This window comes from Lycium barbarum, chromosome 11 (genome assembly GCF_019175385.1).
Source record: "Lycium barbarum isolate Lr01 chromosome 11, ASM1917538v2, whole genome shotgun sequence".
Taxonomy (NCBI): Eukaryota; Viridiplantae; Streptophyta; class Magnoliopsida; order Solanales; family Solanaceae; genus Lycium; species Lycium barbarum.
The window spans coordinates 29,812,915-29,828,260 of NC_083347.1; the positions used below are offsets into that span (position 1 = coordinate 29,812,915).

At 39.1% G+C, this 15,346-nt stretch overlaps 1 protein-coding gene and 1 pseudogene across 1 annotated transcript; one reads left to right on the top strand and one right to left on the bottom strand.

The window, feature by feature from the left end:
• Window positions 1–60: 60 nt before the first annotated feature.
• LOC132620406 (glutamyl-tRNA(Gln) amidotransferase subunit C, chloroplastic/mitochondrial-like) lies at window positions 61–2,609 on the bottom strand. Its single transcript, XM_060335068.1, has 5 exons — window positions 2,313–2,609; window positions 2,179–2,219; window positions 1,183–1,238; window positions 459–510; window positions 61–360 (listed from the first exon to the last, which is right to left on the bottom strand). The coding sequence occupies exons 1-5, from the start codon at window positions 2,532–2,534 to the stop codon at window positions 285–287; spliced, it is 447 nt and encodes a 148-aa protein (XP_060191051.1). The 5' UTR covers window positions 2,535–2,609; the 3' UTR covers window positions 61–284.
• An 8,174-nt stretch (window positions 2,610–10,783) lies between these two features.
• Window positions 10,784–11,943, top strand: LOC132618511 (3-hydroxyisobutyryl-CoA hydrolase 1-like; annotated as a pseudogene).
• Window positions 11,944–15,346: the final 3,403 nt, after the last annotated feature.

Genomic DNA, 15,346 nt, shown 5'->3' on the forward strand with positions numbered 1-15,346 from the left:
CTTTTTTTAAAATTAAAAAGTCTATGACATAGCTATAGATAATTTTGTAAAAGAAGGAAATGTCAAGAACACCAATTCAGATACTTAGAAACCTTTAGATGAGTAATAGGAAAAATGAATACAGATAACTAACAGGCAGCAGAAGCATAGCTGTGTTACATGTTGCATCAAGATACATCTTGAAAAAGATTTTGGAGGGATGATGTCTGGTCTTCCATCTACTGATCAAAATATATAAAATTATGGTCTTCCCCTGGAAGTGAAACGAAATGACCTAAATAATGTCACTCCTTATTCAACACTTTGGGAACTTTGATGTAAGGCTCCTCAAAGCTTGGCACAGCAGAAATCAATGCTTCCCTAATAGTGGAAAATGCAAACAAGAATCATTTGTTTGCTCTGAACACCGCAGGGCCAAAATAACATAAAGGAAATTAGACGGAGGATAACAAGATTACCTATTCTCAAACTTTTCAGGTATGTCGTCGCGCAAATTATCTCCCTCAGTATCTGCAGATCAAGAAAGAATTGCCAAAAGGATAAATTTAATGTCGCAACAAATGTTTTGATGTTCAAAAGTCTTGCACTCTTACATGTTATTAGCACTCAAGTCATCAAAGAAAATCCAACAAAATATTCCGATTCTTACAATCTGTTTCAACTTTCAAAAGATTTTTAAATCCAAGAAAGATCCAGATGCAAAAGGAACAGTAATCTTTGACTGTTTAATTTATTGTTTGTTAACCTTAGCATGGTTAGCTTCCAGGAATCCATCCCAAAGATACTGTCACATGTTAACACTAGTAAACTAGTACATGAGAGAATAGAACAAAAGGATGAGGAAGGCGTTAATTGCTGTTCTATTTTAATGGATTACAATTTGCAAGGAGATAAATTTCTTCATTGTTGGGTGTCCAATGGCTGACACTAAGGATCAGTCAACGAAATCTTTTAGCATGGCATATCTGGTGGCGGGTCACCCCAATCTGTTTTGGTGCTTATGGTTAGAGATGAAAAGACAGGCATTCTTTTACCATTTTCTCATTTTTGATGTTGAATGAAGCAAAAACCATTTCGAGAACCATATGACCTTATCTTCAAGAAAATACATTACAGTAGAACTTTAAAAGAAAAAAAAAATCAAAGAGAAGTATTCAATTAAGTTGAAGCTGAAGTATTCACCTGCCCTTATAGCTGGTTCGATACTCTCCAGATCGACAGCTTGAAGTTGTCCAAACCTGTTTCACCAGTGAAGGCGAGCATCACAACACTATAAAAAAAATAAAAAAAAGGGCAGCCCGGTGCACTAAGCTCCCGCTATGCGCGGGTTCCGGGGAAGGGCCGGACCACAAGGGTCTATTGTACGCAGCCTTTCCCGACATTTCTGCAAAAGGCATCACAACACTAAAAGTAGATAATGCACAATAAGAAAATTACAAAAAGTACCAACACTAAAAGTATATGGAATTATCGATTGAGGCTTTCAGCCTTCGGTTAGCTTGGACAGACAAATACTTAAAGTTTCCACCAAGTTCTTGGACGAATACCTCAAGCAAGCTTCAAAAGTTCCACGCTATTTAAAGTTCTAGCACAGCTGGAATTCTGACTTGAAATAAAAACTCCGAACGTTATTTTTCGGAACTTGAAGGCAAATTTAGGTGATTAATTAGACAAAAACTCATCAAATTGCCCCGTTCCCCACCCTGCTTCCCTAGGCAAAGAGGGGAAAAGAAAAAGGCACATTTTAAGATATAACTCTACTATCTTTAACATAGCTAACTCAACTGAAATAAAAGTAAGTAACAACACCTCTAAGGTATTAAATAAGTAACCATACAACCTTTAATATTCAATCAATGCTCATTCCAAATCAATAAAATTTCTGTTCACATTACTTTGCAAATTCTGATGTCTCAACTTCCATTTTACCAAACACTTAGCATAAAAAAAATCAGAACTGCGATAGCAACGTAATCGAAGGGACGCACTTGAATTAAGAGCAAGATATAAATCAACTCTTGAATTTGAAGAATTTTAACAAACATAACCCTAATAATCTTAATATCAATAAATAACTAAGGAAGATTAAAATGTCAACAACTTTTCAATCATTAGAACACTATCTTAATTCTTTTTTCAATATAAACCAATGAGAAAAATGCAGAGAAAGAGAGGTACCAATCTATAACTTGTCGAATTTTGGGAGCGAATTCTTCAACCTGCATACAAATAAATCAAGACCAAACCATAATTACTTGTTGAAAAGTGAGTGAAATAACAATAAACTTAAAGATGAAATGGGTATTAATTACTTCTTGAAGGGTTAGCGAAATCCGAGCTTTTTCAGCCAAACGAGGAATATCAGGAGGCTCTAAAGCACTCGATTTCACAGAGTAACTTCGCTGAGCTGTCGAATGCTTAGGCTTAATTGCCAGTGGGAATGAGGAAATACCATTTTTAGTGAAATTGAAGAAGAAAGAATCAGTCACAACTCTTGCTGGTTTAAGCAAATGCAAAGGTTTGATACATGCCATGGATAGTGTTTGTTTGTTTGTTTGATGAGCATCACGATGATACTACTTTAGTTGGAATATAACATTTCAAAAAAAAACAAATGTTGGGGGAGGTTGCGGGGGTTTGGGGGGCTGCTTAATGCGTATGCGCCCCTAAACTTATTCATTTCTTTTCATTTTGACACTTCAACTAAAAATTATTCCTATTGAACCCTAAATTCATCCTTAAGTGTATCTATCAAACACGATTCGACTTACAATCTTCAATGTAGCAACATATTAATATATATTCTAATTTAATTATGCCTTCTTTTAGCTAAGATTAGTTGACTGAGAGGGAAAAAATAATAGCTCTTAATTAGGCTAGCAGTGGAAGAGCAGAAACAGCAGAAACCGACACATCCATGACCTAAAGAATAACTTACCACACTTCTAAAATATTACTCCATCTTCATTTCCCCAATTTAATTTCCGCTTCTAATAAAAACCAAATTTAGGGAGTTTGATGGACACACTTGAGGACGAGTCCGGGGTTCAATAGGAACAACACTTAGTTGAGGTGCCAAAGTGGAAAAAAGGGGCAAGTTTAAGGGGGCTGCATTTTCAAAAAAAAAAAACTTTTTTCAATAAGTTTTTTGTTAGTTTCCCACCGATGTGTAGTAACCACATTAGATCCCGACTATATCCGGATTTGCTTAGCGTAGGACCCCATTCGAAGGATGTGCTCTCTACAAAGGATTTTTCATACCCATGGGTCGTGACAGACTCGAACCCGAGACCTCTATTAAAGGATGCCTTTCTAATTCGTGCGTGTACGTATTTTCAGAAAATGCCTGCGAAAAGGAAATACACCAGAAAAGCCACAGCCACAGCCACCAGCTACTGCAGAAGCAACTCGCGAAAAGACCGTTCCAACTCAGACAGCAGCCTCAACCGCTCCTACAGTTACACCTCTTAGTGATTCAGATGGGGATGTTAGAAGTGCTATCAACATGCTCACACGACTGGTAGCAGCTCAGGCCTAACGTCAGGAATCTGGGTCAAATTCAGGAAATAATGGAGAGTCTTCTAAGACTAAGAATTTTCTCAGAATGAATCCCCAGTCTTCACGGGGACAAAGAAAGACGAAGACCCTCAGGACTACATTGATGCTCTTCAGAAAATCTTCAGGATTATGACAGTTACAAAAAACTGAAGCAGCTACTTTTGGAGCTCATCAGCTGCAGAGCATTGCTAACACTTGGTATGAATCTTGGGAATTGTCCCGAGGTGAGGATGCACCTGATGCTATATGGGATGAGTTTGCAAGTGCATTCCTAGACCACTTCATGCCAGTAGAGGTCAGGGAAGCTAAGGCTGAGCAATTCCTGAAGCTTAAGTAGAATGGCAGGTCAGTTCAGGACTACTAGTTGGAGTTTGTCAGTCTGGCTAAGCATGCTCCAAATATGGTATCGGACATGAGGGCAAGAGTGAGGAGATTTGTTGGGGTCTTGATTCCTATTTGTATGATGGGGCCAACATTGCTGCACAGAATGAGGGGATGACTATCTCCAAGATGGTTGCTTTCGTACAAGGGAACGAGACAAGGCTGAAGGAGGAGGAAGCCTTGCGGAAAGAGAAAGACAAGGAGTTCAACAAGAGGGTCAAGTCTACCGGGCAGTTCAGCGGTAATGGAAACAGAAAGTTCTTTAAGAACAGGTCAGCAGGACCTTCTCCGTCCACAGCAAGTGCCCCAGTCCCCAAGCTCCGTAATGATAAGAAGCAGAATTTCAGGCTATTAAGTTCTTACTCTCAAGCTAGTGTGGGTCAGTTGAATTATACCAATCCGATATACAGCAGGTGTGGTAAGAGACACCCAGGTGAGTGTCGTATAGGTATGGATATTTTCTATGGTTGTGGCCAAAGAGGCCATTTTCAAAGAGATTGTCCGTCAGCTAGGCAAGGTACTGGAGGTAACGTTGCACAGTCCACAAATTCAGTAGCTCCTCGTCACAATCAGGCCCAGCAGGGGCGTGGAACGGCAAGGTCCGGCAATACAGGCGGTGGTCAGAATCGTTTGTATGCATTGACAGGTCGTCAGGATACAGAGGTTAGAGCAGATGTTGTCACAGGTACACTCACAGTTTTCGCTTTTGAAGTATATGCCCTTATTGACCCAGGATCCACCTTATCTTATGTAACCCCTTTTGTTGCTAAGAAATTTAGGTTTGAACTGGAAAAGTTTCATGAACCCTTTGAGGTGTCTACCCAGTGGGAGAGTCAGTCATAGCTAGGCGCATTTATAGGGGTTGCCCAGTTTTAGTCCATCACCGTAGAACTATAGCTGACTTAGCAGAGTTAGAGATGGTAGACTTTGATGTGATAATGGGTATGGACTGGTTAGCTTCATGTTATGCCACAGTATGTTGTAGAACTAAAGTTGTAAGATTCGAGTTTCCTAATGAGCCAGTCATAGAATGGGAGGGTAATTCTATAATACCCAGGGGTAGATTTATTTCTTACCTAAAAGCTAGAAAAATGATTTCCAAAGGTTATCTACCACCTAGTTCGAGTCAAGGATTCAAATGCCCAGACTCCAACTCTTCAGTCCGTCCCAGTTGTAAATGAATTTCCAGAGGTCTTTCCCGAAAATCTTCCAGGAGTCCCTCCTGACAGAGAGATTGAATTTGGAATTGATCTACTTCCCGATACTCAACCGATATCTATTCCGTCATACAGAATGGCTCCAGCAGAGTTAAAAGCCCAGTTGAAAGATCTTATTGACAAGGGGTTTATTAGGCCTAGTGTTTCGCCTTAGGGTGCGCCAGTCTTATTTGTCCGAAAGAAGGATGGTTCTTTACGTATGTGTATAGACTACTATCAGTTGAACAAGGTCACCATTAAGAACAAGTGCCCTCTTCCTAGAATAGATGACTTATTTGACCAACTTCAGGGCACCCAATGTTATTCCAAGATTGACCTCAGATCAGGCTATCATCAGTTAAAGGTTAAGGAAGTTGATATTCCGATGACCGCTTTCAGAACCCGTTATGGCCATTTTGAATTTCTTGCTATGTCATTTGGGTTAACAAATGCGCCAGCTGCTTTCATGGATCTTATGAACAGGGTCTTCAAGCCTTATCTCTACTTATTCGTCATTGTCTTCATTGATGATATTTTGGTGTATTCCCGTAATGAGACTGATCATGCAAATCATCTCAGAATAGTGTTGCAAACTCTTAAATATCGTGAACTTTTTGCAAACTTCTCAAAGTGTGAGTTTTGGCTTAAGTCAATGGCGTTCTTAGGCCATGTGATCTCAGGTGAAGGTGTTAAAGTTGATTCTCAGAAGATTGATGCCGTAAGGAGTTGGCCCGGACCCACCTCAGTTTCTGATATAAGAAGTTTCTTGGGTCTGGCAGGCTATTATAGACGTTTCGTAGAAGGATTTTCCTCTATTTCTGCTCCGTTAACTAAGTTGACTCAGAAGAAGGTTAAGTTTCAATGGTCAGATGCTTGTGAGTGAAGCTTTGAAGAGTTGAAGAAGAGATTGACTTCTGCTCCAGTTTTGACGCTGCCAGAGGGAACCGAAGGGTTCGTAGTTTATTGTGATGCTTTGGGAGTGGGTCTCGGAGGTGTCTTAATGCAGCATGGTAAGGTTATAGCTTATGCATCTCGTCAGCTCAAGGTTCACGAAAAGAATTATCCGACTCATGACCTAGAGTTAGCAGCTGTTGTTTTTGCACTTAAGATATGGCGTCATTATTTGTATGGAGTGCATGTTGATATCTTCACAGATCATAAAATCTTGCAGTATATCTTCAAGCAAAAGGAGCTGAATCTTAGGCAGAGGTGATGGCTCGAATTGCTTAAGGATTATGATGTGGATATCCTCTATCATCCGGGGAAAGCGAATGTTGTAGCCGATGCTCTTAGTCGGCATTCTATGGGAAGTTTAGCCCACGTGGATTCAGATAAGAGAGTTATGACCAGGGAAGTTCACCGTTTGGCCAGTCTTGGAGTTCGACTTTTGGACTCCGAGGATGGTAGTGTGATTGTTCAGAATAGAGCTCTTTCCTCTTTAGTTGTTGAAGTTAAAGAGAAACAATATACGGATCCCTACTTGTTGCAGCTGAAGAGGGGGATTCACAAACATAAAACAACAGCTTTTGAACAAGGGGAGATGATGGTACCTTGAGGTACCGAGGCAGATTATGTGTTCCAGATGTAGATGGGCTCAGAGAGCGAATCATGTCAGAAGTTCACAACTCCAGGTATTCCATTCACCCAGGTTCCACTAAGATGTACCATGACCTTAAGGAGATTTATTGGTGGAATTATATGAAGAAGAACATAGCAGATTTTGTAGCTAAGTGTCCGAATTATCAACAAGTGAAAGCCGAACACCAGAGGCCTGGTGGCTTAGCTCAGAATATTGATATTCCTGTCTGGAAATGGAAAATGATCAATATGGACTTTGTATCAGGTCTACCTCGTTCAGCTAGGAGGCATAACTCTATTTGGGTGATCGTTGACCGGCTTACTAAGTTGGCACACTTTTTGCCAGTCAAGACCACAGATTCAGCAGAGGTTTACGTCAAGTTATATGTTAATGAAATTGTCAGATTGCATGGGACCCAGTGTCTATTATTTCAGATCGTGGTGCTCAGTTCACAACGAATTTCTGAAAATCCTTTCAGAAAGGATTGGGTACTAAAGTGAACCTCAGCACAGCTTTTCATCCGCAGACAGATGGCCAGGCAGAGCGTACTATTCAGACCCTTGAAGACATGTTGAGAGCATGTGTCCTAGATTTCAAAGGTAATTGGGATGATCACTTACCCCTCATCGAGTTTTCCTATAATAACAGTTATCATGCTAGCATTGGGATGGCACCTTTTGAAGCTTTATATGGGCAAAGGTATAGGTCACCAATTAGTTGGTTTGAAGTAGGTGAAGCAGAATTGTTAGGGCAAGATTTGGTCTATCAGGCGATGGAGAAGGTCAAGTTGATTCAAGAATGATTGAAAACGGCTCAGAGTCGCCAGAAGTCTTACACAGATATGAGGCGAAGGGACTTGGAATTTCAAGTTAATGACTGGGTGTTCCTTAAAGTCTCACCTATGAAGGGTGTTATGAGATTTGGGAAGAAAGGGAGGCTTAGTCCCAGATATATTAGACCTTAGAGAATTTCATGAAAGGTCGGTCTAGTAGCTTATGAACTTGAGTTGCCACAAGAGTTGGCTGCTGTTCACCCAGTGTTTCATGTATCCATGTTGAGGAAGTGTGTAGGAGACCCGTCGTTGGTTGTTCCTGCTGATACTATAACAGTTAAGGATGGTCTCACCTATGAGGAGATCCCTATAGCCATTCTTGATCGTCAAGTTCGCAAGTTGAGAACTAAGGAAGTAACCTCAGTAAAGGTCTTATGGAGGAGTCAAAAAGTTGAAGAGGTTGTATGGGAAGCCGAAGAAGACCTGAAATTCAGATATCCTCACATGTTTGAAGAGCAAGCAGATAAACTTCAAGGTAAATACTTTTAGTATTCATGTCATGTCCCTTACGTATTCATGCCTCACGTTTCACGTTCACGTTCATGTATTCTCTATTCATGTCTCATGTTTTAGCACTCATGTTTTCATGAAACCATGTCATGTCATGTTTCTTCACGTTCATATATTCAAGTTATGTCCAGCCGCATTCTTAACCATGACCCATCATTCGAGGACGAATGATCCTAAGGGGGAGATATTGTAACATCTCGTGCATTCGAGCTAAGATTTGACTCATAATACGGGGGTATAATGAACCCAATTTTAGTAGTGTATAAATGGTGTTTGAAACCCAATCAAGACATGAGAAGAGCCCTTGAGCAAAGGAAAGACGTAAGCTACCATACGGAGCGTGTTTTCAAGTGAGTTTGCACCATGTCTCACTTAAAATGAGTATACGGAAAAATCTGTAAGGAATTTGGGAAATTTTCCTCTTAAAAGTTGTAGATCTTTGAAATACCTTTCCAATGGTATATTATGGAGGTCAAACAGACATCTATACAAAAAGTTATGTCCGTTTTACTAATACAGTGTTCTACCGATTTACGGTGAATCTACGGGCCGTAAAAATTACACGGGTCATAGATTTGGGCCGTAAAACTGGTCCAGAAAGCCCAAATCACTATAATTGATTTACGGTGGGATCTAAGAACCGTAAAACTTTTACCGGCCGTAAAATAGGGCGTAAAACAGGTCCGACAACAATTTAAAAACTTCGTTTTAAGGCTTTTTCACTTCATTCTTCGCACCCCCAAGCCTTAAAACGACCTCTTATTCTCTCCCATCATCAAGAACACCAAGGTAAGCCTATTCTAATCATTCCAAGTCAATTCTAATATATATCCTTGTAATCTAAACAAGAAATCATCATTCCTAACCTAGGGTTTTCAAGAAAACCCATCTCAAGGTTCAAGATTCAAGATTTTGGTAATCTTCTTCAAAGTTCAAGTCTTTAATTCAAGTTTTGGAGCACTACCAGGTATGTAGAGTTTCTATCCACGTGTGGAAACATCTTTGTTCTTGCCCATGCCACGTTCTTCTATGATCATACAAGTTACACCAAAACTAGGGTTTTAGCCACGTTCATGATAACCCTAAGTACATATACCATGATATACTATAATCGTATGATTACTTCGTTATTGTATTCTTAATAGTCCCTTTTGGTTATTGAGAATATGTCTGTAATTCATGAAAACCCATACTTTGCATTCCATGGGTTCCTACATGCAAGTTAATAAATGTAATGCTTATTTTCATGAATATCCTACATATCTGCAAGTTTTCATGAAATTTTATTATATTATTATATCCATGCTATGATACAAGATACTCATGTTTAATACAAGTCATGTTTTATAAAATTCATGGGCTTCTTAGCCAACAATATTATGTTCATGTTTTTAGGAGTTGCACAGATTACCGAGAAGGCTCAAACAGCCTGAAACTACGTTTGCCACCGTAGGATAAGGATCGCTCCACCTAGTTAGGACGATACCTTTATATTTTTCCCCATTGAGGGATTTGGATCCATTCATGTCATGTTCATGTCTTGTACCCCGGCAAGGTACAAGATGGCTTAGCTGATCGGGCAGAGATCAAACGCCACGTATTAACGTGATGGTTACACGTCGGTTATATTACTGCTCTCCCAACTTAAAATGCTTTTACTCATGTTATATATGCATTCATGTTCATGTCAGATACTCATGTTCATTACCAAGTTTCAGTTTCAGTTTCCGCCCTTATCATGTTACTTTCATGTGCCACGTTTATTTCATTCAGTTGTTTTACATACCAGTATATTCAATGTGCTGACGTTTCCTTTTATTGCCCAGGGGCCTGCATTTCACGATGTAGGTACGGATTTATAGGACGACGCTTCTGTTCATTAGGATCTGCACGTACCAGCTTATTGGTGAGCCCCATCTCATTCGGGGTTTAGATATTGTCTTTCTTTATTTAGTTTTGCATCTAAAGGTATGCTGAGGGCCTTGTCTCGGCAAGTATGTTACATGTTTTAGACTCATGTTAGAGGTTTCATAGATAATACAAGTGTCATTTTAGACTTCCAGAGTCGGTAAGCAGGTTCGGCTAATTCATGATATTGTCCGCATTTATGACTTAACCAAGTACTTATGTTTAATATTATGACTTACTATGTTTTATAAAAGCTTATCATGCATTTCACGTTATATTTCCGCTCATGTATGTCTCATGATGATTCAGCAAGCCATGTGGTTCGCTCGGTTACATGCAGTCAGGCACTAAGTGTCGTGTTACGGCTAGGCCATGGTTCGGGGCGTGACATTAATGGACTAGCCCATAAAAATTGGATCATTAATCAAATCCATATTTATTGGACTTAAATAATTAACCCAATTATATTAATCCATAATATTTGTTTGGACTAATATATCTTGAATTTAATATAATCCGAATTTCTTATAGATTTAAATTAAATACAATTTCACTATCCACAATGTGAGTTTGGCAACTAGTGTCCTGAAGAAACCATGTAATAGGTAATGGTGTTATGGAGAATGGGGGCAAGATGGAACGTGCCGTAATACATGAAAGAATTTTGGATCATTGGGTTAGTCTAGTTAATTAAAAGACAAAAAAAAATTGTTTCGTTGGTCAATGGACAAAATTAACCCCCTGGCTGTAGCAATAAATAAACTTGCAGCACTCAGCTAGTCAATCTCAAATTCCCAAAGAAGCTGAGAACCACATACCATGGCTCTAACATTTTCTAACAATGGCAGAACCAATGAGGTTTTGGTGGAGGAGAGAGCAAGTGTTAGAACATTCATATTAAATAGGCCTAAGCAGTTGAATGCACTTTCTTATCAAATGATTTCTTGGCTGTTGGAAATTTTCCATGGAAGTGAAGGAGATTCAAATGTGAAGATGATAATATTGAACAGAAATAGAAGGGCTTTCTGTGCTGGTGGCGATGCTACATCAATTGTTCGTAATATTCGCCACGGTAACTGGAAATGGGGTGCTGATTATATTCACGAAGAGTACACTCTTAACTATGTGATGGCAACATATAGTAAACCTCAGGTTTCCATCCTTGATGGAATTGTCATGGGAGGTGGACTTGGTGCCTCTGTACACGGTAGATTTCAAGTTGCAACAGAGAAGTCGATTTGTGCTATGCCTGAAACAGCTTTGGGACTCTTTACTAGTGCAGGTGCTTCTTACTTTTATTCTAGGCTTCCAGGATTCTTCGGGGAATATGCTAGTCTTACTGGTGCTAGGTTAGATTGTGTTGAAATGCTTGCTTGTGGTCTAGCAACTCATTTTGTACCCTCGGATAGGTTCGCCTTTTTTTAGAAAAAGCACTAATTAAAGTCAATAAGAGTGATCCAGATGTTATTTCTGCCATCATTAATCGCTTCTCTAACATACCAAAGCTGAAAGCAGAAAGTCCTTATCACAAGATAAAGATTATTGAACATTGCTTCTTTCGGAGAACATTCGAAGAAATCATATCTTCTCCTGAAAATTATGAGGCTTTGAACAAGAAGGATGAGTACTGGATCTCTTCAACTATCCAATCACTGAAGAAAGCATCCCCAACAAGTCTTAAGATTTCATTGAGATCAATAAGAGAGGGGAGGCTGCAAGGTGTTGGTAGTTACCTTATTCGGGAGTATAGGATAGCTTGTCATGTGTTTAGGGGAGAATTCAGCAAAGATTTTTTCGAGGGATGCAGAGCCATACTCATCGACAAGGATAGAAATCCCAAGTGGGAGCCCTCCAGACTGGAACTAATTACAGATGATGATGTTGATCGTTACTTCTCCAAGATAGATGATGAAGATTGGAAAGACCTAAAGCTGCCTCCAAGATCAAACTTACCTCCATATGCAATTGCCAAACTTTAAAATTCACTTCTCTACAGCCTGTTGTCTCTAATCACTACATCATTTTAAAACTTTTATTTTTATTGGGAAGTGTTACACCAAATAAATGGACATCACTCAATTTTATGAAATGCCAAAAATCAAGCCTAAGGAAAGATATATTGCTATAAAATACTTGCTAGAGTTGTGTATACAGATATGCACATCATTTGATTGAATTGTGATGTCCACCCTCAAGCACAATGGTAGATTGTACTAATAAATAATTTGCAATGTAGTTTCTGTAATCAGAGATAAGTATCGGTCTTAATTTATTGCAATGCGAGAACCAGCGTACTAGTCTTGGCTGGGAAAAATAAGTTTGGATTCTTCATTTGATCTTGGATAATTCTCATCTAATGAATTTAACTCTTGGGATTGAGTTAAGCACAAAAGTTTCTCATCTCTTGAGTTAGCTTTTGGAATTGAATTAGGCAAAAATCGTTTTTTTTTTTTAAATTATATGATATGTGAATTGTGATCCATCTTCATAATTATTTTTGAAAGGAAACGTAGATGCTTCATGGGTTCGAGCAATAACCTCTTGCAGAAATGCAGGGTAAGACTGCGAACAATAAACCCTTGTGGTCCGGCTCTTCCCCGAACCCCACATAGCAGGAGTTTAGTACACCGGACTGCCCTTTTTTTATGGAAAGTAGAAGCTATTTTTCAGAAGTTGGAAAAAAGTAGTTTTTTCTCGGAAACACTTTTGACCAAGCACAAATTGCTATTCTGATATCGGAAAAAGTGATTTTCAAAATAATTAGCCAAACACAAACTGCTTCCCCCCAAAAATACTTTTTGAAAAAGCACTTCTAACAAACAACACTTTCCTAGACACAGATTTTAGAAGCTCGGTTAAACAGGTTATAAGTCTGGAATCTATGACATGGCTATAGATAATTTTGTAAAAGAAGGAAATGTCAAGAACACCAATTCAGATACTTGGAAACCTTTAGATGAGTAATAGAAAAAATGACTAGAGATAACTAACAGGCAGCAGAAGCATAGCTGTTTTACACGTTGCATCAAGATACATCTTCAAAAAGATCTTGGAGCGATGATTTCTGGCCTTCCATCTACTGATCAAAATATATAAAATTATGGCCTTCCCCTAGAAGTGAAACGAAAATTACCTAAATAATGTCACTCCTTATTCAACACTTTGGGAACTTTGATGTAAGACTCCTCCAAGCTTGGCACTGCAGAAATAAATGCTTCCCTAATAGAGGAAAATGCATACGAGAATCATTTGTTTGCTCTGAACACCGTAGGGCCAAGATAACATAAAATAAAATAGATGGAGGATAACAAGATTACCTGTTCTCAAAACTTTTCAGGTAAGTCGTCACACAAATTATCACCCTCAGACCCTTAGTATCTGAAGATCAAGAAAGAATTGCCAAATGGATAAAATTTAATGTTGCATCAAATTTTTTGATGTTCAAAAGTCTTGCACTCTTACTAGTTATTAATACTCAAGTCATCTAAGAAAATCCAACAAAATATTCCGATTCTTACAATCTATTTCAACTTTCAAAAGATTTTTAAATCCAAGAAAGATCCAGATACAAAAAGACAATAACCTTTGACTATTTAATTTATTGTTTGTCAACCTAGCATGATTAACTTCTTCCAGGAATCCAATCCTAAAGATACTATCAAAGGTTAACACTAGTAAACTAGAACACGAGAGGAGAACAAAAGAATGAGGAAGGTGTTAATTGTTGTTCTATTTAATTTATTGTTTGTCACTTTATTACCTGTACGAAACAACAGCGTATGCTTGACTGTGCGTTTGGCAACTAGTGTCGTGAAGAAACCATGTCATGTGTTGCTCCCAAACGCACACCCAAGTATACGCGGTCGTACAAGTAATATAGGATTTAAGTCCAGATATCGTATCCACAGAGACTTATGATTAACTATTTACTAAATTAAACTAATGCTAATTATCTAAACAAGAAATAAAATCCAAATTTATATTTATAAACTAAATAAAATAAAATAAAACAAATAATGAACTTCAACCAAGAAAGACGGATTTTTATCGGAGAAGAGATAGATCTAGGGCTACGACCACTAACAATCCAGTTGAGTTTTCAAATCGTTATACCTATGGGTTACTAGTTGATAGGTTAATTATAACTTTATAAGTATCTTCCGAGTTGCTCACACGCCTGTAGATGCTACTATAACGCCTATTTCTTATGGTCGCCAGAGGTAACAAGAACGCATTTACTTCTCTGTATTCAACTAAACAAGGCTAAAGGGTATATTCCTATCCTCAGTAGTGAAACGGTTAATCGAACAAGCTCTATTTATTCTTATTACGCATGCAAATTCTCTATCCGTAGTTCAATTCACACGCCACAGATAGTATCTAATTAGTGATCAAGTAATTAAACAATTAAGCACAAGATTAAATAAGCAACCCAAAAATATGAAAATTTAATAGATAGAAACGATAATCAAACGTCAACTTTCATGTTTGTGTCAAAACCCTAAAACTAAAGAGTTTAGCTCCACATAGACATGGAGGAAAAACAACAAATTATCCGAATAAAAACGTAAAAAACGAGTAATACAAAGAAGAGAAGATAAAACCCTGTAACTACAGCATCCACGGTAGCTCCAAGCTCTCTTTAGATTTAAAGTTCTGAACTAAGGGTTTCAAGTTATCCAAAGTTGTGTAAAAATCATGTAGAATATGTATTTATAGGATAGTAAAAGGTCCGGGGTTTTAAAAATCAAATCCAAATCGGATCGGGAAACACAATGAAAAAATGGCTTGGTGCACCGCCCTGGACGTCGCCCCATACGACGCCCCAAGAGGATTTAACAGGCACTTGGGATGGGCAGACACAACTGAAGTGTGAGGACCCACAGCTGGGCGCTGACCATGCTGTGAACCTCTGGGTATCTGACCCCATAACTGACTGCTGTGGCATCTGCGCCCTGCTGACTAGTCATGACTACTGGAGGTATTGTACGGCAGGAAATCACAGACAATTCGAGATAGCACGCTGCAGCGCCTCGAACCCGTGACCTCAAGCCCTTTACATTCCCCTGAGGGAATCGACTCTTACCAATTGAGCTGCAGCTCAACTGGTAAGAGGCGTCTCCTTCGGGAGGACAAAGGGCCTGAGGTCACGGGTTCGAAGCGCTGTAGCGTGTGCGAATTGTCTGTGATTTCTTGCCACAATAGCTCAGTAGTCCATGCGCAGATGCATGTCAGCTAGTCAGCAGGGTCAGATACCCACAGCAGTCAGTAGAGGGGGCAACCTACAGTGCAGATCACTGTGGATCCTCGACAAAAAGTCGCCTTTTTTGTGAGGACCCACAGCTGGGCGCTGACCATGCTGTGAACCTCTGGGTATCTGAC